The 24,972-nt window shown below is 45.2% G+C and overlaps 1 protein-coding gene across 1 annotated transcript in view; it reads left to right on the forward strand.

Moving 5' to 3' along the window:
* The first annotated feature begins 3,122 nt into the window (after nt 1-3,122).
* Nucleotides 3,123-24,972, forward strand: part of LOC140732471 (repressor of RNA polymerase III transcription MAF1 homolog) — a 63,647-nt gene continuing 41,797 nt past the window's right edge. The window contains exons 1-2 of the mRNA XM_073055173.1: nt 3,123-3,497; nt 24,113-24,255. Coding sequence (XP_072911274.1) covers nt 24,173-24,255 — 83 coding nt within the window. The 5' untranslated portion in view covers nt 3,123-3,497; nt 24,113-24,172. The remainder of the gene's footprint in view (nt 3,498-24,112; nt 24,256-24,972) is intronic.

Below are 24,972 nucleotides of genomic sequence, written 5' to 3' on the forward strand. Positions count from 1 at the left end.
AGTCCTGATGCTCCTGAACCTCCTTCCTGACGGTGGTGGGTCAGAGAGATTGTGTGGTGGGTGTTAGGGATCCTCAACAATGCTTCTGGCCCTTTGTCTGCTAATCTCCTGGTAAATGTCACTAACGGGGGGGGGGAGGGGGGGGGGAGAGAGATACCCCGGTGATCCTCTGGGTGGTTTTTACTCTCCTCCATAGGGTTTTACTGTCCTCTGTAGGGTTTCACACTCCTCCGTAGGGTTTCACTCTCCTCTGTAGGGTTTCACACTCCTCTGTAGGGTTTCACACTCCTCCGTAGGGTTTCACTCTCCTCTGTAGGGTTTCACCATCCTCCGTAGGGTTTCACCGTCCTCCACAGGGTTTCACTGTCCTCTGTAGGGTTTCACTGTCCTCCGTAGGGTTTCACTGTCCTCCGTAGGGTTTCACTCTCCTCCGTAGGGTTTCACATGTACTCCGTAGGGTTTCACTCTCCTCCGTGGGGTTTCACTGTCCTCCGTAGGGTTTTACTCTCCTCCGTAGGGTTTCACTGTCCTCCGTAGGGTTTCACTCTCCTCCGTAGGGTTTCACCGTCCTCCGCAGGGTTTCACCGTCCTCCGTAGGGTTTCACTCTCCTCCGTAGGGTTTCACATGTACTCCGTAGGGTTTCACTCTCCTCCGTGGGGTTTCACTGTCCTCCGTAGGGTTTTACTCTCCTCCGTAGGGTTTCACTGTCCTCCGTAGGGTTTCACTCTCCTCCGTAGGGTTTCACCGTCCTCCGCAGGGTTTCACCGTCCTCCGTAGGGTTTCACTCTCCTCCGTAGGGTTTCACATGTACTCCGTAGGGTTTCACATGTACTCCGTAGGGTTTCACTCTCCTCCGTGGGGTTTCACTGTCCTCTGTAGGGTTTTACTCTCCTCCGTAGGGTTTCACTGTCCTCCATAGGGTTTCACTCTCCTCCGTAGGGTTTCACTGTCCTCTGTATGGTTTCACTCTCCTCCGTAGAGTTTCACTCTCCTCCGTAGGGTTTCACTCTCCTCCGTAGGGTTTCACATGTACTCCGTAGGGTTTCACATGTACTCCGTAGGGTTTCACTCTCCTCCATGGGGTTTCACTGTCCTCTGTAGGGTTTTACTCTCCGCCGTAGGGTTTCACTGTCCTCCGTAGGGTTTCACTCTCCTCCGTAGGGTTTCACTGTCCTCCGTATGGTTTCACTCTCCTCCGTAGAGTTTCACTCTCCTCCGTAGGGTTTCACTCTCCTCCGTAGGGTTTCACATGTACTCCGTAGGGTTTCACATGTACTCCGTAGGGTTTCACTCTCCTCCATGGGGTTTCACTGTCCTCTGTAGGGTTTTACTCTCCTCCGTAGGGTTTCACTGTCCTCCGTAGGGTTTCACTCTCCTCTGTAGGATTTTGTGGTTGGATGCCTTGCAGCTCCTGTACCTCACAGTGGTGCAGCCAGACAGGACGGTCTCGATGTTGCTCCTGTAGAATGGGGGTAGGGAGCGTCTCAGAAAGTGTAGATGCTGCTGTGCCTTCTTGACCAGTGAGGAGGTGTTGTGTCTCCCAGTGACCGTGGCTGCTCTTGACCAGTGAGGAGGTGTTGTGTCTCCCAGTGAACGTGGCTGCTCTTGACCAGTGAGGAGGTGTTGTGGGCCCAGGTGAGATCGTTGCTTATGTGCACACCAAGGAACTTTATAGACAATAGATAATAGGTGCAGGAGTAGGCCATTCGGCCCTTTGAGCCAGCACCATCATTCAATGTGATCATGGCTGATCATCCACAATCAGGACCCCGTTCCTACCCTCTCCCCATATCCCTTGACTCCGCTATCTTTAAGAGCTCTATCTAACTCTTTCTTGAAAGCATCCAGAGAATTGGCCTCCACTGCCTTCTGAGGCAGAGCATTCCACATATCCACCACTCTCTGGGTGAAAAAGTTTTTCCTCAACTCTGTTCTAAATGGCCTACCCCTTATTCTTAAACTGTGGCGTCTGGTTCTGGACTCCCCCAACATCGGGAACATGTTTCCTGCCTCTAGCGTGTCCATTCCCTCAATAATCTTGTATGTTTCAATAAGATCCCCTCTCATCCTTCTAAATTCCAGTGTATACAAGCCCAGTCGCTCCAATCTTTCAACATATGACAGTCCCGCCATCCCGGGAATTAACCTCGTGAACCTACGCTGCACTCCCTCAATAGCAAGAATGTCCTTCCTCAAATTTGGAGACCAAAACTGAACACAATACTCCAGGGCCCTGTACAACTGTAGAAGGACCTCTTTGCTCCTATACTCAACTCCCCTTGTCATGAAGGCCAACATGCCATTAGCTTTCTTCACTGCCTGCTGTACCTGCATGTTTACTTTCAGTGACTGATGAACAAGGACACCTAGATCTCGTTGTACTTCCTCATTTCCTAACTCGACACCATTCAGATAGTAATCTGCCTTCCTGTTCTTGCCACCAAAGTGGATAACCTCACATTTATCCACATTAAACTGCATCTGCCCACTCACCCAACCTGTCCAAGACACCCTGCGTTCTCCTAACATCCTCCTCATATTTCACACTGCCACCCAGCTTTGTGTTATCTGTAAATTTGCTAACTTTGTGCTCTGCACTCTGTCCACGGCAGAGCCATTGATGTGCAATGGAGAGTGGTTAACCTGAACCTTCCTGAAGTCCACAGTCATCTGGTGTCTTGTTCACTTTGTGACTCAGGTGTTGTTGTGAAGCAGAGGGATGGTCATTGTTTCCAGTGGAGACCCTATCTCAGAACTATGACTGGTTTGATTTTGCTCCAGATTACCGCCATTGCAGTATTTTATACCTCCGTTTTTGGTTTTTATTTCAGACTTCCAACACTTGCAAGATATACTGTTTGATATCTAGAAGGGGCGGAACGGAATTATAAACCAATCACTGCTTCCTAAGTCACATATATTAAGAGGTAAAGGATGAGAATTGGCTTGTCCTGTGTCAATCCATTAGACGTCACAATCCATCTTGACCGACAATTGTTAGAATCAATCAATGATGGACTTTCTGGCCTTCGTTGTTGACTGACGGCCCTGTTATCCAATCATAGAAGACTATAAAGGCAAGCCCATCTAGAATGGCCAATAAAAAGGGTGGGCGTGTACTTTGACGCTTTGTGTTTAAAGGCGGCGACGGTTGGGCAGGAGTGGCGGCCGCTGGTTTTTTTGGACGTTAATTGTCGGCCGGCAGGAAATCGGTTAAAGGGGCGAGCCGGGTGTTTAGGATCAGGCGGCGGCGACATCAGCAGTAGACGGGCCGATGTGCGTGGGAAGGCGGGCGGTGATGGTGCCCCGGGCCGCTCCGCGACTCCGCTCGCTTGGCTCACACCCGCGGCCTTCCTCCAGCCCGAGAGCGGCGGGCTCACTCCCGGCACACGGCGCTTGGCGGCAGCCTGCCTTAGCCTGAGGGCAGCCCGCTACCGACGAAGGGAGGAGCAGAAGGACGAGGCCCGAGCGGTCTCGGGCGTCGCAGCCCCTGCAGGTAAGGGTGGGCCCAATGCCCAGGGCAGGGGGCTGGTGGAACACGCTTGGCCTTTACCTCAGTGGGGTCCATAGCCCGCCGTGGCTGCTACCGACACTTGCGAGATCTGTGACGGGTTGGCGGGAGGGTGTCCATCACCTGGCAGGGCTACAGACACATCGGGGGTCTCTGGCGGGTAGTTCATGGACAGTCAGCAGTGTCCCTGGTGAGGGGGGGTGTTGATGGACAGTGTCCCTGGTGAGGGGGGGGGTGTTGATGGACAGTGTCCCTGGTGAGGGGGGGGTGTTGATGGACAGTGTCCCTGGTGAAAGGGGGTGTTGATGGACAGTGTCCCTGGTGAAAAGGGGTGTTTGATGGACAGTGTCCCTGGTGAAAGGGGGTGTTGAATGACAGTGTCCCTGGTGGGGAGGGGGGGTTTGATGGACAGTGTCCCTGGTGAAAGGGGGGGGTTTGATGGACAGTGTCCCTGGTGAAAGGGGGGGATTGATGGACAGTGTCCCTGGTGGGGGGGGGGTTTGATGGACAGTGTCTCTGGTGACGGGGGGGGGGGGGGGGGGTTGATGGACAGTGTCCCTGGTGAAAGGGGGGTTTGATGGACAGTGTCCCTGGTGAAAGGGGGGTTTGATGGACAGTGTCCCTGGTGAGGGGGGGGGGTTGATGGACAGTGTCTCTGGTGAGGAGGGGAGGGTGTCCATCACCTGGCAGGGCTACAGACACATCGGGGGTCTCATGGACAGTCAGCAGTGTCCCTGGTGAAAGCGGGTGTTTGATGGACAGTGTCCCTGGTGAGGGGGGGTGTTGATGGACAGTGTCCCTGGTGAAAGGGGGTGTTGATGGACAGTGTCCCTGGTGAAAGGGGGGGGGGTTTGATGGACAGTGTCTCTGGTGAAAGGGGGTGTTGATGGACAGTGTCTCTGGTGACGGGGGTGGGGGTTGATGGACAGTGTCCCTGGTGAGGAGGGGAGGGTGTCCATCACCTGGCAGGGCTACAGACACATCGGGGGTCTCTGGCGGGTAGTTCATGGACAGTCAGCGGTGTCCCTAGTGGAAGGGGGGGGGTGTTGATGGACAGTGTCCCTGGTGAAAGGAGGGGTGTTGATGGACAGTGTCCCTGGTGGGGGGGGGGGGTACAGCATTCCTTGGATACAGTGCAATTTTACAGGCATTGAATTTTGAAGATTTCCTGGATGCTGGGGAGGCCAGTGCCCATTATGGAGCTGGCTGAATTCGCAGCTTCCTGGGGAGAGCTACTGTTAAATCCAGCTGCGGACACATCGGCTCTCTGGCCATATCACTGGCAAACTGGGACTGGAACTGAATGACTCTCGTATGTGGTCACGTGATCTACTTTGGAAATGATTTTACATTGACTTTGGGAAGTCATTGCTGTCACAGACAATACAACTGTGTAGTCTGCAGATCCAGGACAGCACACGGTCTGCTAAGGAAGTCAACTGTCGAACAATGTCTGCATGGATGCTGACCAGAGACTAGGGGTTGGAGCCCTGATGTGAGTCTGAGACTAGAGCCAAGGACTGGAGGCCTGTTGCTGGCCTGTTCTGGTGCAGGGTCAACTAAGTCGATGCAGGAATATTCAATTGCCATTGTCAAAGTATGTATACCATATACAACCTTGAGGTTCGTCAACTCACAGACAGCTGTAAATCAAGAGTCCAATAAAATACCGAGAACACAAAGGCGGTCAAACATCCAATGTGTAAAAAAAAACCCCAAAAAAACAAAAAAAAAACACCAAATTGTGAGTTGCTGTCCTTGCTATGGGAACAAACACATTTGTTCCTCTTGAGGTCGTTTAGGGTCAAGCAATTGGTTGGTCGTCTTTCGTATCTGACAATGACAATGTGCAGGAGGGGTTTTGCCATTGTGCTGGGAAATTCCAGTCTCTTGAGCTCAAAGTCTGGGTTCAGTGGTGTGAGTAGTTGGCACAATCTGGGGTCTTCCTTGGTTGCAGTGGATAACCATGAAGGCTTCTCTACCTGGTCCCCGCGGAACGTTGTAGAGCTGCCTTCCTGGCCATTGGGTCTCACTGTAGATCTCATCCGCCCAGTCCGCCAGAGCTGACTTTGCATACTAGGACAGGCATGTCCCAATCTCACCAGGGTATGAGGCCTGTCAGCTACCTCCACCTACTTTAGCCCAACTGTTAAAGTGGTGTACTCGGATGTGGCCACTGACACAGGCAAACAGCTACTTGGAACCACAGTTGATAAGCTGAGTGTCCAGTGGGGCTCAAAGGGGAGTGAGCTGTCCTGGAATGGACACATAAGCCCCTTCGCCAGAGGTGCTACCCCTCCCAGGACACCACACAGGGTCTATTAAATAGGTGTTGCTGTCCTTGCTATGGGAAGAAGTCCAGGTGATCCTATCTGTGGTTAATTGGATCTCAGCAGCGTTGGTGTACTGTATGTAATGTTTATGGGCAGTACGTGGGTCTGAAGTCCTTGCTGTCAAGGGCAGTGTAATCAGACCTGTAACAGTGTTGTGGCATTGGAAGCCAGGGTAATATTTCCTGTTGGGTTGTCTGCAGGCATTGTTAACAGCTGGGTTATAGATTTTAATGGGTTAGTGTGAATCCTTTGATCAAGGGGGATGGTAATTTCTCCCAGTATCACTTGCTGGTGTTAATAGAGTTTAAAATGAACACTTTCCTGTAGGGAAAGTCCTGTAGTGTGCGTTATTACTAAACAGCAATACCAAGCGGGGTAGTGAATTGATAATGATGCATTGATGGACATTGGTGATAGTTATCATTGACTGCGCATTAGGCCTAGGGGGATGAATTGGGGCTGAAGCAAGTTCCATAACAACACCTTTGGTGGATCTTGTAAGTAAGTTGTGCCAGTGTTTGTTACTGGTAGAAATGCAATCACCTAAGTCAAGTATAATGTTCTCCCATGGGGTTATTCCCTTAATGGAGAATGCCTGTTGTGTAACTTGGGGAGGCTGATTCACATGCAGACAGATTGGGGTCGGGGTCCTCTGCCTTCACTGCTGTTGTGATGTGTCACCATCTTCCATCAGCTCCACTGTTGAGGTCTTAGTTGGATCGCTGTTTGTCTGGGAACCCTCCCCCCTTTGACCTGACCGCCATGGGTGACCCTACCAGGATCTCAGCAACTCACATCTCTCCGCCAAGGTGGTGATTCTCAGAGAAGTTGTTACCAGGGTCTACATTTCAGTGCTTGAAAATAAATATTCAGTGTGCTGAAGTTTGTCTGTAGTGTGACGAAGCCAGTGCTGGAAAGTGGGATGTGGAGGGATCGCTCTACCAACTGTCACGCGAGGGAGGGATGGAATTTAAACCTCAAGTTTGTAAGTTCTGCAGCTCATGAGTGTGTAAAGGAGAATGAAATGATTGTTGCTCCAATGCAGTATATAAAAAAAAAAGCAACAACATAAAGAACACAATAAAAACCTAGTAAATGTTTGAAATTATGAAGAGGCTTGTCTTGTAGGGAGCTGATGGTACTGTACAGCTCTGTGTTCTTGGCATTAGTGCTGGAAGGGGGTATTAAAGACAGCAGTGATGAACTCAACAGTAAACTCCCTGAGGCAGGCACCACTGTTAGAAGGTTTCTGAACTGTACAAGAAGTTCTTCAGTTTATGGAAGGGCATATCTCCCTCTGATGCCCATTTGCTACTAGGGCAGAGGATGCTGACAGCAGCTTGCCAGTTCTCTGTCCTGAGCCAGTTTGGTGGTGGTCCTGACAGAAGGTTGATCAGCCCTGTGGCTTCCATGGACTTTGTGCTCTTCTGAGCTTCTGTAACTCTGGGTTTTTACAGGATGGGGCTGCTAGCCCCATATCCAATCCTCCTCCTTTTGCAGCTGGGCTTGGGACTGTCCTTGGTGGAATTGAAGTATGTAACTGCAACAATTCTTCTAAGGGAGCCGTCGCCAAATGATGGAGATGACAGAATTGGATGTGATCATTTGTAGAAATAAACATTTACACTGGTTGACTGTTTTGATAGTAGAGCTGTAGAAGTGGGTATGTGCTGTACATTAGTTAAAAGGGAAGCTTTAGGAAGTTCTGTGGTCATACTGCTGTTGCAATGCAATCAGTACCGGAATTGATCAGGGAGGGAATGTCCCACATAGTGTTTGGCTGACTGAAGAAATCTAACTTCCCGCAGCTAGAATGGGGTTTGAAAGAGTGGTGTTTTATACTGAATATAAATGACATTCAAAGTCAAAGCATTTTGACAGTGAACTATTTTCTTTGCCCAGCACATTCACCCTGGTTATAAATGAGGTTATAGTGATTTGGAATAATCATCCATTAATTACCACCAAGGTCTCGTAGCCAGGTGGCTTCACTGTCACTGTATACTGACTTATTTACCACGAATGCAAAAAAACTCCAAAACCTGTGCCTCTGTACTTCCCTCTGCAACTGGATCCTCGACTTGCACACTGGGAGTCTAGAGTCTGTTCAGATCAGAAATAACATCTCGCTGACATTCAACACTTCCAGGCTGTGAGCGTAGCCCACTGCTCTACACCCATGACTGTGTGGCTAGGCACAGTTTAAATGTCATCAGTAAATTTGCTGATCATGCATCTATTGTTGACAGAATTTCAGGTGGTGACGAGGAGGTGTACAGGAGTGAGGTAGATCAGCTGGTTGAGTGGTGTTGCAGCAACAACTTTGCACTCAGTATCGGTAAGACCAAAAGACTGATTGTAGACTTTAGGAAGGTCAAGTCGAGGGAACCCTCCAGTCCTTGGTGAGAGATCAGCAGTGGAAAGGGTGAGCAGTTTCAGGTTCCTGGGTGTCAACATCTCTGAGGATCTATCCTGAGCCCAACATATTGATGCAATTACAAAGAAACATGACAGTAGCTATATATCATCAGGAGTTTGAATGTCACCAAAGACACCATCAAATTTCTACAGATGTACCATGGAGAGCATCACCGTCTGGTTTGGAGGGGCCACTGCACAGAATTGGAAAAAGCTGCAGAAATTTGTAAACTGCTAGCTTTATCATGGGCACGAGCCTCCCCAGCACGTGGACATCTTAAAATAGCCTCAAAAAAGCTTCATCCATCATTAAGGATCCTCATCACCCAGAATATGCCCTCTTCTCCTTGCTACCACCAGGGAAGGGGTACAGGAGCCTGAAGACACACACTCAACATTTCAGGAACTGCTTCTTCCCCTCTGCCGTCAGGGAAGGGGTACAGAAGCCTGAAAACACACACTCACCGATTCAGGAACAGCTTCTTCCCCTTTGCCATCAGGTTTCTGAATGGGTAATGTATATTACCTCACTTTTTCCACCTCTTTGTACTAATATATTTTTTAAAATATGACTTGTAGATTAAAAAAATTTTTGTATTGCACTGCTGCAGCAAAAGAAATTTCATGACGTGTGCCAGTGATTTTAAACCTGATTCTGATTCGAATGTGAACTTGGCTGCTCTCCTTGAATCCTTGGTCCCAACATATTGATGCAGTTATGAAGATAGCAAGACAGCGGCTATATTTCATGAGGAGTTTGAGGAGATTTGGTTTGTCATTTAAAACTACAGATGTACTATAGAGGGCATTCGGACAGGCTGCATCACCGTCTGGTATGGGCGGTTGGAGCACTACACAAGATCGAAAGAAGCTACAGAAAGTTGTAAAATTAGTCAGCTCCATCTTGGGTACTAGCCTCCGTAGTATCCAAGACTACTTCAAGGAGCGGAGGTTCAGAAAGGCAGCGTCCATTACTAAGGATTCCTATCACCCAGGACATGCTTTCTTCTTGTTACCATCAGGAAGGAGGCACACACTCCACAATTCAGGAACCTATGTACACTACCTCACTTGTTTTTTATATATATTTCTGTTTTGCACTATTTTTAATCTAACTATTTAATATGTATATACTTGATCTTTTTTTCTTCTTTCTATATTGTCAGGTACTGCTGCAGAGTTAACAAATTTCATGACACATGCCGGTGATAATAAAGCTGAATATGATTCTGGTTTTTACAGATTTCAGATTCAAGTTTATCACGTACATTAATGCATACAGTGAGGCACATTGTGTTAACAATCGACACCCATGGATGTGCTGGGTGCGGCCTGTAAGTGTTGTCATACATTCCAGTGGCAATATAAAATGCCCAGTGTTCAACACCACAAGAAGCAACAACATGGTGAAACAAGACAACACCAAAACAAGCCCCTTTCTCACCCCCTCTGAAACACAAGCCTTCAATCCCAGGGCAGGTCCCCTCTTGATCTGCAGTACTTGGCCCAAGAATCTCAATCTTGCAGGCATCCACCATCCAGCTTCCCAGACATCAGGCTTCTTACCTCCAGTCTTTACCCTGCACCCCTCCACAGATACTGCTTACCCTTTGGAAGGTATCGGGCTCTGTTGGTATACCTGGTAAGGCGCTGAACACCTGTGCTGCTAACTGGAAAGATTATTTAATGACATTGTCAATCTCTCATTGCTGAATTCAGAGGTCCCACCTGCATCAAAAGGACAGCCCTGTCATTGCCCCAGAAGAGCAGGCTAAGCTGCCTCAACTTCATCTACTGTCTAGGCCTGTACAACACCAACTCCTGCCTAGGCCTGGATCTACCACAATTTGCCTATCACTACAATACGTCTACAGTGGATGCAATTTTACTGGCTCTCCACTTTGCCTTGGATCACCTGGACAACAGCAATACCTATGTCAGGGTTCAGTTTATTGTGCCTTTACAAACGCATTGCCTGTGATGGCAGTGCCTTCCTCAAAGTACATAGTTTACCGTATACTGCCTTGAGATTCATTTTCTTCCAACCCCAGTTTGTCAGTGATCTGACCAGAGACTCCTGATGTGTCCGAGCTACATTTCAGTTAAAGTTTTCCATACTGCTTCAAGTTAAGATAGGAACCCAAAGGGTGAATTAAATACTGTTAGCTTTGAAGATACTTAATGTGAATGTTTATCCTGCAATTTTTACTTGCTATTCAATTAAAAATTCAGCTGAGAATGAAATTGGACAGTGCAATTAGCCTTGTGGGTGAAGCTTGTGTCCTTGACGATGGAGTTAGAAGGTGCTCTATCACCAGGGTAACAGCTGCAGACCATTTTGTACATGGTACATGTTGCATGTGGAGGAAATGAATATTTTAGTATGGTGGATAATGCCATTATTACAGGCTGCTCTGTGCTGGGTGGTACTGAGCCACTCATTGGAAATGTGCTTGGCCAGGTGTCAGTCATCCAAGACATTCCTGATGTGTCTTGTAGCTGCTGAAGAGGCTTGGGAATGTCAAAGGTGAATCAATGCCTACAGCAATATTGTACAGTACTATAGAGGATCCTGAAGTCTGACTGTTGCTGCAGGAGTCAGTATTGAGCTTGCTGCTTGTCCTTGTGCTGGATTTCTATTCAAATTAACAACTGACCCTTGTATTCTGAGCCTCAAGTGTTTACTAACTTTTTGTCACTTAAATCTACAACCACTTCCTTATTCAGCCTTTTCCATCAGCTGATCTAATTTCGCCAGTGCATGAGATAACTGCCTCAAGTGTAAACGCTGACCAGTCTCTAGTTACCAGAGATGTTCTTGCACCTTTGAGCAGGGATGTCATCCATGAGTAAAAAATCTTTATGTTGTGTCTCTACCTTAATGCACAATTTGTAATTTATAATAAATAGAACAGTCAATGTAATATAGAGTACACTCAAATCAGTGTGAGTTCATCAGTCTGATGGCCTGGTGGAAGAAGTTGTTGGTCCTGGCTTTTATGCTGCAGTACTGTTTCCTGGATGGTAGCAGCTGGAATCGATTGTGGGTGGAATGGCTTGGGTCCCCAAACAGTAATGAGGTAGCCTACAGGGAAGAAGTAATCTCTCTCTGACACAGTGGTGTCAAGAAAACAACCTCTCCCTCAATGTCACAAAAACAAAGGAGCTGGTTGTGGATTACTGGAGGAATGAAGACGGGCTAACCCCTATTGACATCAATGGACCATTTTCCAATTATTTGTCTAATTGGTCTAACCTACCTGCAGTTGTCAGTTTTCGTGTTGGTTTGGGAAGTTGGATTCCACTGCCTTCTAATTCTCATCTTGCCAGTTCCCCTCTCACTATTTATCAGGATTCTTGATGAAGACACTATTATTTTAGTAATGCAATGCCGAGCAGGCCTTTTGAGCCACACCACTCAGCAACCCACCAATTTAACCCTAGTCTAATCACAGGACAATTTACACCGCCCAGCGACCCGCCAATTTAACCCTAGTCTAATCACAGGACAATTTACACCGCCCAGCGACCCCCAATTTAACCCTAGTCTAATCACAGGACAATTTACACCGCCCAGCGACCCGCCAATTTAACCCTAGTCTAATCACAGGACAATTTACACCGCCCAGCGACCCACCAATTTAACCCTAGTCTAATCACAGGACAATTTACACCGCCCAGCGACCCACCAATTTAACCCTAGTCGAATCACAGGACAATTTACACCGCCCAGCGACCCACCAATTTAACCCTAGTCGAATCACAGGACAATTTACACCGCCCAGCGACCCCCAATTTAACCCTAGTCTAATCACAGGACAATTTACACCGCCCAGCGACCCACCAATTTAACCCTAGTCTAATCACAGGACAATTTACAATGAGCAATTAACCTACCCAGTACCTCTTTGGACTGTGGGAGGAAACCAAGGCACCAGCGACAACCCTTGTATTCCACGGGGAGGATGTACAGATTTCTTCCAGGATGGCACTGGAATTGTACTCCGAACTCTAGCTGTAATGGCGTGTGCAAGTTAGTTGGGTGCACAGCAGGCAGTGAGGGGAGACTGAGCTTAACTGTTTATATCAGTGCCTAGAAACTGTTTGTCAGATGGGTAAGGTAGATCTTTGGGCATGGATTAATACATCTGGGGTGTAGCTGTTGCAGAAACATGGCTAAGGGAGGGACAAGATGGAGGTAATTTGGGGACAAGGCCAATTTAGGTGGTGTTCTACAGGATCTTTCAGATGTTGGTTGGAGGAGTTTGAAGAGTTGGCAGGTGGGAGCCATTTAAAAGTGGGAGTACAGGAATTCAGGGACAGCATGTAACTGTTAAAGGCCAAGGCCCACAGGAATGGAGAGCCCTGGATTACAGAGGCACTGGCCTGTCAGGTATAGGCAGCTAGGATTGTGACTCCACTTGGAGCAAGGAGGTAAAAATGGGATAATTGAAAAATTAGGAGGGCAAAAAGGGAATGTGAAATAGCTTTTGCAAATATGATAAAGGAAGTTCCAAGCATAAGTGCATCGGGATAAGAGTAAGTACATTGAAAGTAAGTGTCCTTTTCTGACATGAAGCCATTGGTCCTTGATAAATCTTGTTTCTTTACTGTCATGAAAGACATTGTGAGGGAATTTAGAAGCTGAAGTTTTAAAGGTGGACAAATCTCCAGTGCCTGGGAGTCACAATGCTCAGAAACAGGTCCTTTGGCCCAACTTGTCCATGCTGACTTGTCCAGTGAGCTAGTCACATCTGAGTGCACTGAGGGACCCCTTGCAGAACTATTTGTATCCTAGTTGGCCATGGGTGAGGTGCTGTGTGACTGGCTGTTAAGAAAGGCTGGGGGGGGGGGGGGGGGAACCTGGGAACACCAGGCTGGTGAGTTCATGGTGGTAAATTACTGGAGGGGAATCAAAGACAGGATGTACTTGCATTTGGAAGAGCAAAGTTTGATTAGAGATGGTCAGGATGGCTTTATACATGAGAATTAGTGCCTGTAGTTTGGTCGAGTTTGTCCAGAGAAGTGACCAAGATGTTCCAGTATAATTATCATTCAACCATACATGAATATCATCATGATGTGCTGTGTTGTATGATGTGGGCGATCATGGTCTTTCTATCTCCATAAGACGAAGGAGTGGAATTAGGCTATTCACCCTATTGAGACTGCTCTGCCTTCCTATCATGACTGATCCCAGATCCCAATCGATCCCATACACTTGCCTTCTCACCATATCCTTTGATGCCCTGACCAATCAGGAAACGATCAACTTCGGCTTTAAATATGCCCTTGGACTTGGCCTCCACTGCAGTCTGTGGCAGGGCATTCCACAGATTCACTACTTTCTGGCTAAAAATAAAATCCTCCTTATCTCTGTTCTAAAGGGTCACCCCTCAATTGATGTGATTTCCCCCCCCCCATACCCATATTCTTTTAAATTACAGTGAGTACGGACTTCCGGTAAGATGGCGATCGCTTAGCTGCTCCGAACTTTTGTTCCGTTACTGTCGCTACTTTTGCACTAAATGTCTCCATTTTATAAAGCTTAGTTAGGAATTATTTCGGTATCTCTTACTTGCCTGTGAATATATCTAACCTACAATGCCTAGCAAGAGTTCTAAATCCGGAAGAAAAGAAACTATGACCTCGTCGGACGTGACGATGGAGGCGCTTGAAAATCTCCGAGACGAAATCTTAAAGCAAATTAAAACTGCTTTCAAACAGTTAGAAGAGAAACTGGATCGGATCAACGATAAAGTGGACAAACATGCTGAACACTTATCTCGCATCGATTCGACTTCTGAAGCTTTAGAAAGTCGGGTTCGATACTTGGAGACTCTCTGTTCCAGCTTAGAGGAAAAATCTAATAAACTTCTTTCCAAAATGGTGGATCTCGAAAATCGTAGCAGACGCTGCAACATCAGAATTCTGGGATTACCAGAGGCGACTGAAAAGGGACCAACCGTGAAGTTTTTTGCCGAGTTTCTCTGTGAGATATTCGGGAAGGATCTGCTTCCAAACTCGCCCGAGCTGGAACGGGCACACAGAGTACATGTCTCTCCCGGAATTCTGGGATCCAGTCCACAACCAGTAATCTTGTGTTTCCATCAATACCAGGTAAAACACAGTCTGATTGTGGAGGCACGTCGCAGAGGCTCTTTTTCTTTCCAGGATACAACCATTCGCTTTGTGGAAGATTTTGCACCCCAGACCTTAAAGATGTGCGCTGAGTATAAAGGCGTAATGAAAGTGCTTTTTGATCGTGGTTTCAAACCTTCCTTTCGTAATCTTGCTGACCTAAGAATCAAGTTTAATACCGGGGAATTCAAGTGGTTCAAATCAGCGAGGGAAGCTGAAGCGTTTGTGGCAAGTCTTCCGGCTATCCAGTCATCTTCGGAATCTGATCGGACCTCCTAAAATGGTGGATAAGTACTCCTCGTAGTAAAATTACTTTCTCTGGACTCGGAATTCACTTGAATCACTCAGACATTATTCACTGAAACTCTAAAGGCTGTTGACAATCTCTCCCGGGATTTGGTGTGTGTGTAATCTATTTTTACCTCTGTATAACTTTACCTACAGAATTCTACAACTAAATCTAACCTGTTTTGGAGGTTTGAAGTCTTTAGTGAAGGCCTCCCTGTTTGTCGGTTCACAGTTCAACTGCTGATTTATTTTTCCTCTGTTTTAAATATTTATTTATTTTATCTTTTTCTTTTCTTCACCCCCTTTTTTTTCCATTCTCTGAATGTTTTTTTTCTCCCTTCTCGGTAAACGGTTGATAAATACTCGTCTTGAATTTATAATTTTCCCCTTCCTCTTTTTTTTCTTCTTCCTTCTTACCTTTTTTTCCCCTTTCTCTTACGTTATTCTATAATATTTCGCGGGTAGGTTAGTTTTGGTTTTCTTCCGATTCGCTCTGTATTAAGTTGTATATCTCGGCAGAAGGTGTTCTAATCTGTAGTTATGTTTTCTAGTGCATAAACTAGTTACTGTTTGTTATAGCATTTATACGGAACTGCTGCCAATGACACAGATCTGGAAGTTGTATTTGGGTTAATTTTTCTGGTAGAGCTAGCTACTTGTTTTGGTAGCCGTCTAGTTTTGGGTTGTGTGGATGGGGTGGATTTTCCAGTTCCAACATTCCTTTATTGTTTAGGACATGTTTATATTTTGACCTTACGAATCTATGTTTACATCTCTGCTCCCAGACTGCTATTGTACCGCTTGATTTTTTATATGCCTGCTGCCTTTTATGCATTAGTAATTGATAATGGCTAGTGCACTTAAATTTGTGAGCTGGAATGTAAAGGGACTGAATCACCCTGTCAAAAGGAGGAAGGTATTCGCACATATTAAACAACTCAAAGCTGACATTGCTTTCTCAATTCGAATTTAAAGTTCCATAAGATCTGGGAGCCTTTTATCGAGTACTTTCATAACCTTCCTCTTGACTAGGGTTTTTTTTTTCTTTTCGGTCCCTTGCTTTCAGCTCCCTTTTTTCTGGTAGTAGGCATTATTATCCTCTGTTGCTAAGTGTATTTACAGTCTGGGAGTTTGACTGTCCGGACTTATACTCTCTATACTGTGTGGTGGTTGGTCTGGAATTGTTTTTTTTTTCTTGTGTTGTGGGGTTTGGGGAGGACACTAAGCTCACTTGTCTTTAATTTAGGTGCTTTTTTGTTAAATTCTCTTCCTGTGTAGCATATTGTTATTGTGTGCTTAACCTTGCTCTGTATTAATGCTCCTCATTGGGTTTTGGGGTTTTTAATTTTGTAAAATGTTTTGAAAAACTAATAAAAAAAATTTTTAAAAAAAATTACAGTGAGTACAGGCCCAAAACTGCCAAATGCTCCTCAGATGTTAACCCCTTCATTCCCAGAATCATCCTCATGAACCTCCTCTGGACTCTCTCCAATGACAACACATCCTTTCTGAGATATGGAGCTAAAAACTGTTGACAATACTCCAAGTGCAGCCTGCCTAGTGTCTTATAAAAGCTCAGCATTATCTATTTGCTTTTTATATTCTATTCTCCTTGAAATAAATGCCAGCATTGCATTTGCCGCCTTTACTACAGACTCTACCTGTAAATTAACCTTCTGGAAGTCTTGCACAAGAACTCCTAATCCCTCTGCACCTCTGTTTGAACCTTCTTCCCCATTTAGATAATAGTCCACACTATTGTTACTTTTACCAAAATGCATTCCCATATGTTTCCCAACACTATTCTATCTGCCACTTCTTTGCCCATTCTTCCAATTTGTCCAAGTCCTGTTGAATTACTTTGCTTCCTCAGCAGTACCTACCCATCCACCCATCTTCGTATCATCCACAAACTTTGTCAGAAAGCCATCAATTCCATTATTTAAACCATAACTTTTCTTGGCAAATGTTTCTACAGAAGTGGTTTACCATTGCATTCTGGGCAGTGTTTTTACAAGACAAGTGACCCCAACCATTATCAATACTCTTCAGAGATTGGCTGGTGTTAGTGGGTTCATCAGCTCCTCCCATGGTTTCATGTGACGCTGGTCAATGGGCTAGGCAAGTGGTACACCTTGCCCAAGGGTGACCTGCAGGCTCGGGTAGGGAAGGAGTGCCCTTAGTTCTCCATTGGTAGAGCCATTTCCGCTCTGCCCTCATTGAATATGAATGGGTGAATATAGCCTAGCGAAACAGCATTCCTCTTGGGCCAAGGTGTAAAACACATTACCAACAGCACATATGGTTAACATGCAGTCACAGAAACATAACATAGCCCAAATCTCTGAAGGGCATGACTTGCAGAATGATGGTGCATAGAATGCTGGCTTGGTCCAGTTTGTTCTTCCTCAGAGGGCAGTGCTGTGGGAAACCTTCAAAGCTAGATTGTTTTGGGGTTGATTGGAATTTATGAGATTGTACTGGGAATGTAAATGTGCCTGTGTTCAGTTTGACACCTGCAGCTATTCAGTAGCTCGGCACAGCTTTGGTTCCTGAGAACACAATGCTGGTGGATTTTGGCAGGTCAGGCAGCATTTATGAAATGAATAAACAGTCAACATTTTGAGCAAAGACACTTTAGGACTGGAAAGTAAGGGGTAAGACACCAGAATAAAAAGGTGGGGGGAAGGGAAGCAGGACAAGTTGGAACAGGAGCTCCTAATCTGTTGGGAACCATGGACCCCTCGTTTAATGGTAGAAGTCCAGAGCATAAAAAGGTTGGGACCCTGCTCCAGAAGGTGGTGAGCGAAGCTGGGTGGGATAAGAGAGGTAATAGGTGGAAAAGGCAAAGCTACTGGGGCAGAGGCTGCTGACAGCAGCTTACCAGTCCTCTGTCCTGGGCCAGTTTGGTGGTGGTCCTGACAGAAGGTTGATCAGCCCTGTGGCTTCCATGGACTTTGTGCTCTTTTGAGCTTCTGTAACTCTGGGTTTTTACAGGATGGGGCTGCTAGCCCCATATCCAACCCTCCTCCTTTTGCAGCTGGGCTTGGGACTGTCCTTGGTGGAGTTGGAGTATGTAACTGCAACAATTCTTCTAAGGGAGCCGTCGCCAAATGATGGAGATGACAGAATTGGATGTGATCATTTGTAGAAATAAACATTTACATTGGTTGACTGTTTTGATAGTAGAGCTGTAGAAGTGGGTATGTACTGTACATTGGTTAAAAGGGAAGCTTTAGGAAGTTCTGTGGTCATACTGCTGTTACAATGCAATCAGTACCGGAATTGATCAGGGAGGGAATGTCCCACATAGTGTTTGGCTGACTGAAGAAATCTAACTTCCTGCAGCTAGAATGGGGTTTGAAATAGAGTGGTGTTTTATACTGAATATAAATGACATTCAAAGTCAAAGCATTTTAACAGTGAACTATTTTCTTTGCCCAGTACACCCACCCTGGTTATAAATGAGGTTATAGTGATTTGGAATAATCATCCATTAATTACCACCAAGGTCTCGTAGCCAGGTGGCTTCACTGTCACTGTATACTGACTTATTTACCACGAATGCAAAAAAACTCCAAAACCTGTGCCTCTGTACTTCCCTCTGCAACTGGATCCTCGACTTGCACACTGGGAGTCTAGAGTCTGTTCAGATCAGAAATAACATCTCGCTGACATTCAACACTTCCAGGCTGTGAGCGTAACCCACTGCTCTACACCCATGACTTGACTGCTTCCACACCAGATGGAGATGCAGCTTGTCAGAATGCTCTTAATGGTGCTCCGATAAAATGCAGTTAAGATGGAGGCGGGGGGGGGCATCACTTGCCTCAATCTCCTTGGGAAGTGGAGGTGCTGCTGTGCCTTGATCAGGAGGGTGATGTTAAGGGACCAGATGAAGTTTGTCCTGGTTCTGTGCAGTCTTTCATTGATTCTATTGTGTTTCTTTGTACTTGCTGTGAATGCCTGCAAGAAAATGAATCTCCAGTTTGTAAAGGTGACATATATGGACTTTGATAATACACTTACTTTGAACTTTTTGGACTTTTGCACCTGTTAATCTTACTAGGCCAAATGTGGGGGAAAAGGCATTTGTGCTAAACCCTTACTGAAGGTCCATCTAGACCACTGAGCCTAATTAGGGAAAATTCATTGAGTGGGTGTTTCAGAATGAAGAGTCAAGTGAGAATAACTGGCATATGAATTTGAGAATAACCAGTGACAGCTTTGTGCCGGGCAAGGTCAGTAACCAGAGGAAAGATTAAATTTTTAATTCAGTTCTGAGATCTGATTTGCCACTGACGGCTGTTTAATCTTTCATGGCAGTCAGGGCTGTGAGGGAGGGACTGCTCTGTGTGGGGCAGGGGCAGTGACAGTTACAGCTGCACTTGACTCCTCACCTTCACCAGTGATGGAGGTGCTGCCTCTATGGATCTGGTTTCTAGGTTCAGTTCAGTGGCATTAAAAAAAAAATTCAAGTGTACAGAGAAAGATTAGATTGGATAAAGATTAACTTCATTTATCACACATAATCAAAATATATAGCGAAATATGTCAATGATCAACAGTGTGGGGATGTTTATTTTAGAGATGCATTACGGAGTAGGCTCTTCCAGCCCTTTGAACGGCAACCTCCAATTTAGCCCTAACCAAATCATGGGGCAAATTATAATGACTAATTAACCTACCCAGTATGTCTTTGGACTGTGGGAGGGAAGCCAGAGCACCTGAGAAATAAGAACATAAGAAATAGGAGCTAGGTCATCTGGCCTGTCAATTAATATGTAGAGATAAATTTGTACATTGGCCTTTATTGCAAAGAATTTGGAATAGAATTGTAGGCAATTTGCACTTGCCATGAAAACCTCAGTACTGTAGTGTAGCATTTACGCTGATTTCTATAATGGAACTAAGTCCTGTCAGTACTTATTAATGAGGAAGTGATTTCAATATTGAGTTGATGAGGGTGGTGAAGCTTTCTACTGGCTGGAGTCTGACATGGTGACATTTGGGCATGCGATTTCCCTTTTAGGATTGGAATGAGATCTTGTTGGTGTTCTCCATCACTAGGACTCCACATAGCATGAGTATATTTAACCTAAACATTTAATATTTTCTAGTCTAAATAAATTGGTGCTTGGGTAGTAAATTCAAACTGAAGCAGGGTACCATTGGAGATTCAAACTGAAGCAGGGTACCATTGAGCATTTGAGATTTTGTAACTTAAGATTCCTAGCTTGAATGTGAACTTTTGCAGAACTACCTCTGTTATAGCAAAGATTACAATGAGTCCAGCAGGAGCCTGTCTTTACAACTGCTCTTCAGTCCACTCATATCCCCTACAGCAAGTATTATACATCGTATGTATACTATATATATATATAAATAAATAAAAACCCCTGCCCCTCATCTCTTTTGAAATTGCCTCCCTCAGCTCAAAATACATGCCCTCTGGCTTTAGACATTTTGACCCTGGGTAAAATATGGTGTCTGTCTATTCTATCTGCCTCTTTTAATCTGATCTCCCCTCAGCATCTGCCGCTGTAGAGAAAACAACCCAAGTTTGTCCAATCTCTCATTATAGTATATGCCCTCTAAACCAGGCAGCATCCTGGTAAACCTCTTCTGCACCCTCTCCAATGCCTCAATCCGTCCTATAATGGAGTGACCAGAACTGTATGCAAAATTCTGGATGTGACCTATGATTTTATAAAACTGCAATATAACTTCCTGACTTTTGAACTCAGTGCCTGGACTATTAAAGGCAGGCATGCCATATGTCTTCTTAACCACCCTACCAACCTGTGTAGCCACTTTCACAGAGTTATAAGCCTGAAAACCAAGAGTCCTTGTCACATTTCTGCGGATGTACCGTGGAGAGCATTCTAGTGTGCTATGGCATTGTGGGGCCATTGCACAGGATTATAAAAAGCTGCAGAAAGTTGTAAACTCAGCCAGCTCCATCATGGTCACTAGCCTCCCCAGCATAGAGCACACCTTCAAAAGGTGATGGCTTAAAGGCACCACCCCCATCAGCCAGGACATGCCCTCTTCTCATTGCTACCATCAGGAGGTACAGAGGCCTGAAGACATGCACTTCACATTTCAGGGGCAGCTTTTTCCTTTTCATCGGATATCTGAATGAACAATGAATCAGTATTTTTCCCTCTTTTTGCACTAATTTAATTTTCTTTAATTAAATATACTTGGTGTAACTTATAGTTGTTATGCATTACAATGTACTGCTGCAAATCAAAAAAAGTTCACGACATGCCAGTGATATTAAAACTGATTCTGTTAAGGATCTTGCTCATGACAGGATGCTGCCTCTTTACAATCGTCATACCGAGGTGCAACATTTCAGACTTGGACAGGTTAAACTCTGCCCATATCTGAAACTGATCTATACCCTGCTGTATTCTTTGCCAGTCCTCTACACTATCCACAACACCAATCTTCAATCCAGAATCCATTCAAGCTCTAGATTAATGCTGGTGGGAGTTGGTGCAAGTGGAATTCCTTTTAAACACCAGTGTTGCTATTTTTTAGGTGGTGGTGTAGGACTTCCTGGTGGAGTTCAAGTTTTGTCATCTGACTGTATATATCTACAGTCTACAAGGAAACAATGTTCCTCTAGACCACTATGCACCCACAAAACATCTATCACACGGTGCATAAACCAAAATATTACCATAAATAAGTTAATAAAATATAATTCAAAATGCAAACAGCTCATTGTCCTACTGATGAGGTCTCTGTGGTGGCAGGGTATTCATTAGTTTTGCAGCCCCAGGGAATAAGCTGTTTCCCAGTCTGGTAGTCCTAGTCCTGATGCTCCTGTACCTCCTTCCTGATGGTAGTGAGTCAAGTGATAGTGGGATGGGTGTTAGGAATCCTCATCAATGGTTCAGGGCTTTTGTCTGTAATGTTACAAATAAGAGGGAGGGAGACTCCTCTGGTGGTTTTGCCGTCTGATGTCCTCCAGCTCCTTTAGCACAGTGATGAGCCTGACAGAACACTCTTGATGGCGCTACTGTAGAAAGTTGTTAGAATGGCGGCAGGGAGCCTCAGTCTCGTCGCATATAGACACTGCTGTGCCACCTTGACTAGTGAGGAGGTGTGTGTCCAGGTTAGATTGCCTGTTATGTGCGCAGCAAGGAACTTTGTGCTCTTCACTCTCCACAGCAGAGCCACTGATGGGCAATGGAGAGGTGGTGTCAGAAGTGTATGCTTAGCAGCAAGATAATGACATTGTTTTGGCATATCATTAGACTATGATTTCAAATCTGGCCTGATGGCATTTGAACAGGTAATTCATGCAGCAGGTGGCCTAAACAGAAAGTCTGCCATGTTGATTTAGGAGGGAATGGAGGCTATGGAGGGAACAGGTGCTGAGAAATCATAGCGTCTGCAAATAGCTTCTGTCTCCCTCCCTACCTTACACTACGAATACTGCTCAACCTGCTGTAGTCGCTGCAGCTTGTTATTCTGGATTCCAGCATCTGCACCCCTGTGTCTCCACTCCTACCCACAGTTGTATATTGGACAATTATTTCCTAACATTGTCTGGTGATAGTCAGCTTATCCCCTATGTATATTTATATGTAACAGGAATTTGCTGGCACACAACAATAAGCAAAATTCAACAATTACAAAGATGATATAAAAGTGTTAGAAGCACAGATATAGAATCAAATGTGCATCAATCACTGCATGTATTTACAATATAAACAGCATTGTAAAAGTGCGGGGTGAAAGGGGGTAGGGTGGCTGATCAGATTTACTGCCTGGGGGAAGCAGCCTTTAAAATGGTGTGAAATCTGGTTTTAATAGTCTATAGATCTTTCCAGAAGGAACCTTTTGGGGGGGGGGGGGGGGAAGCAGTTTGTTGGGTGGGTAGTCCGCAAGTATTTTTTCCCTCTACCTGCTTCTTTGTTCTGGACACGTACAAGCCCTTCAGTGATGGTAGACTGTAGCCAATGTGCATAAATATCAGCATGTATTTGTAATGTAATCCGTATTATAAAATGGTCCTTTTCTGCTGACCTGACAGTTCACTGTAGTTTTTTTGTATTGTGAAAGGATGTAGCACCAAACCAGACTGTAACAGCTGATGTGGGGAATTCTCTACGATGGCAGTGTGGAATTGGACCCAGGTGTTCTGGGGAAGATGGAATTTTTACCAATGGCCACTTATTGTATCTGAAATATAAGTTTCCATCAAAGGTGGACAATTGAAGTATCAGAGGGGTTCATTGAGGATTAGTTGGCATAACTCAGCAAAAGCTGATGGATAATTCTGTGGTTCTTTATGTCAAAATTTTCCAAATTGCAGTTACGGGGGAGATGCATTTAGGTGGAGTAGGCAATCCAGTGTGTACAGGTATTCAACAAGAAAGCATGAGGATATTTGGATGAACACAGTAGGTCTCCACAGATGCTGCCTGACCCGAGTTCCTCCAGACTGCTCTGGATTTCAGTATTTGCGGAATCTGTTATAAAGATGGGAGATTGGCTTTACTTGTCACATGTACATCAGAACATGGAGTGAAATTAGACTCTGTGTTGACGGCCGGTACAGTCCGAGGATGTTCTGGGGACAGCTTGCAACTGTTGCCGTGTTTCCACCGTCAACACAGCATGCCCAAACTTACTCTAACCCGTGCATCTTTGGAGCATGCGGAGGAAACCCACAAATTACAGTGAGACTGTGTCAACTCCTTACAGAACCCCAATTGGTGATTCCTGGCACTGTAAAGCATTATGCTACTGTGTGTATGTAGAATTTATCATTACATACAGCATGTACTACCCTGAGATTCATTCTTTCCTGTGGGCATTCACAGTAAATACAAAGAATCAGTGACAGATGGACAAACAACCAGTATGCAACAGACAATACACTGCAAATACAAGAAAGATAATAAAGATCAAAAAATAAATATCAAACATGACATGAAGAGTCCTTGAAAGTGAGGTTGTGCGAACATTTCAGTGATGTGAGTCAAGTTCTGCCCTCTGGCTCTGGAGCTTGAGATTGGAGGGTAATAGCTGTTCCTGAAGCTGGCGGTCTGGGTATTGAGACTCCTGTACCACTTCCCTGATGGCAGCAGTGAGAAGGAAGCATGTTCTGTGTGGTGGGAGTCCCTGATAATGGTACTGCTTTCCTGCGGCAGAGTTTCAGGTAGATGTGCTCAATGTGATGTATTGAGATGGACTGAGCTGTACAGATCATATTTTTTGGTAGTTTTTTCCATTCTAGGAACATTTATCAAGAATCCTTCTCATCCTCCTTCACTCAAAGAAAATCCCTGGGTTGTGATGTATTGACACTGAGTGTATTCAAGTGCTGAGCATAGCGTTTGCCTTGGAGATTTTGGTAATTTTAAAATACATTTTTCCCCCTCTTTTTGGTTACAGTTTTGCTATCTTGAGTTCCTGGTTCAGAGACCATAGCTGGATTGAGTCAAGTCTTCTGCGATGAAGCTGTTGGAAAATTCAAGCTTTGAGGCTATTAGCTCTCAGCTTACCATAGAGACTGGTGATTCTCGCATCATCGGGCGGTAAGTATTGTATATCACTGTTTGGTTAATCAATATGGATGTTAAAAGTATTGGAAGTTATTGATTACTTTGAATTGGAAGATACAATAGTGCAGGGTATGATTCACAACGTCAGACTCAAACTCATGGCAGTTCTATTTGTTAACTTGAATTAACTTAGTAAGATTGTTGTGAAATTTGCTTTGCAGCAGCAGTATATTGCAGTACACAAAGAAAATTTATAAATTACTGTAAGAAATGTATTTTAAAAATTAAATTAAGTAGTGCAAAAAAAAATGTAGTGTTTGCTGTCTGTTCAAAAATCTGGCAGAGGAGAAGAAGCTGTTCCCAAAGCATTGAGTGTTGGTCTTCAGTGTATCTCATTGGTGGCAGCGCCCTTAGCAGTTAGTTTGATCACCACATTTACTCAGAACAAATAATTTCTAGTATAAGGGAGAAGCCAGTCAAAGTAACCATTCCAAAAAGCCAAGGGCCTGAAATGGTGCCTCTCGGTTGAGATGGGTGCAATAGGCTACTGTGACTCCAAATAAAGACATTGAAACATACAGTGAAATGCATCATTTGCTTCAAATCAAATCAGTGAAGATTGCAATGGGCAGCCTGCAAGTGTCACCACACTTCCAGCACGCCCACAACTTACCAACTCTAGCCAGTATTTCTTTGGAATGTTGGGGGGGGGGGGGGGGCAGAAGAGAACTGGAGCATCCGGAAGAAACC

Source organism: Hemitrygon akajei, chromosome 8, assembly GCF_048418815.1.
Source record: "Hemitrygon akajei chromosome 8, sHemAka1.3, whole genome shotgun sequence".
NCBI lineage: Eukaryota > Metazoa > Chordata > Chondrichthyes > Myliobatiformes > Dasyatidae > Hemitrygon > Hemitrygon akajei.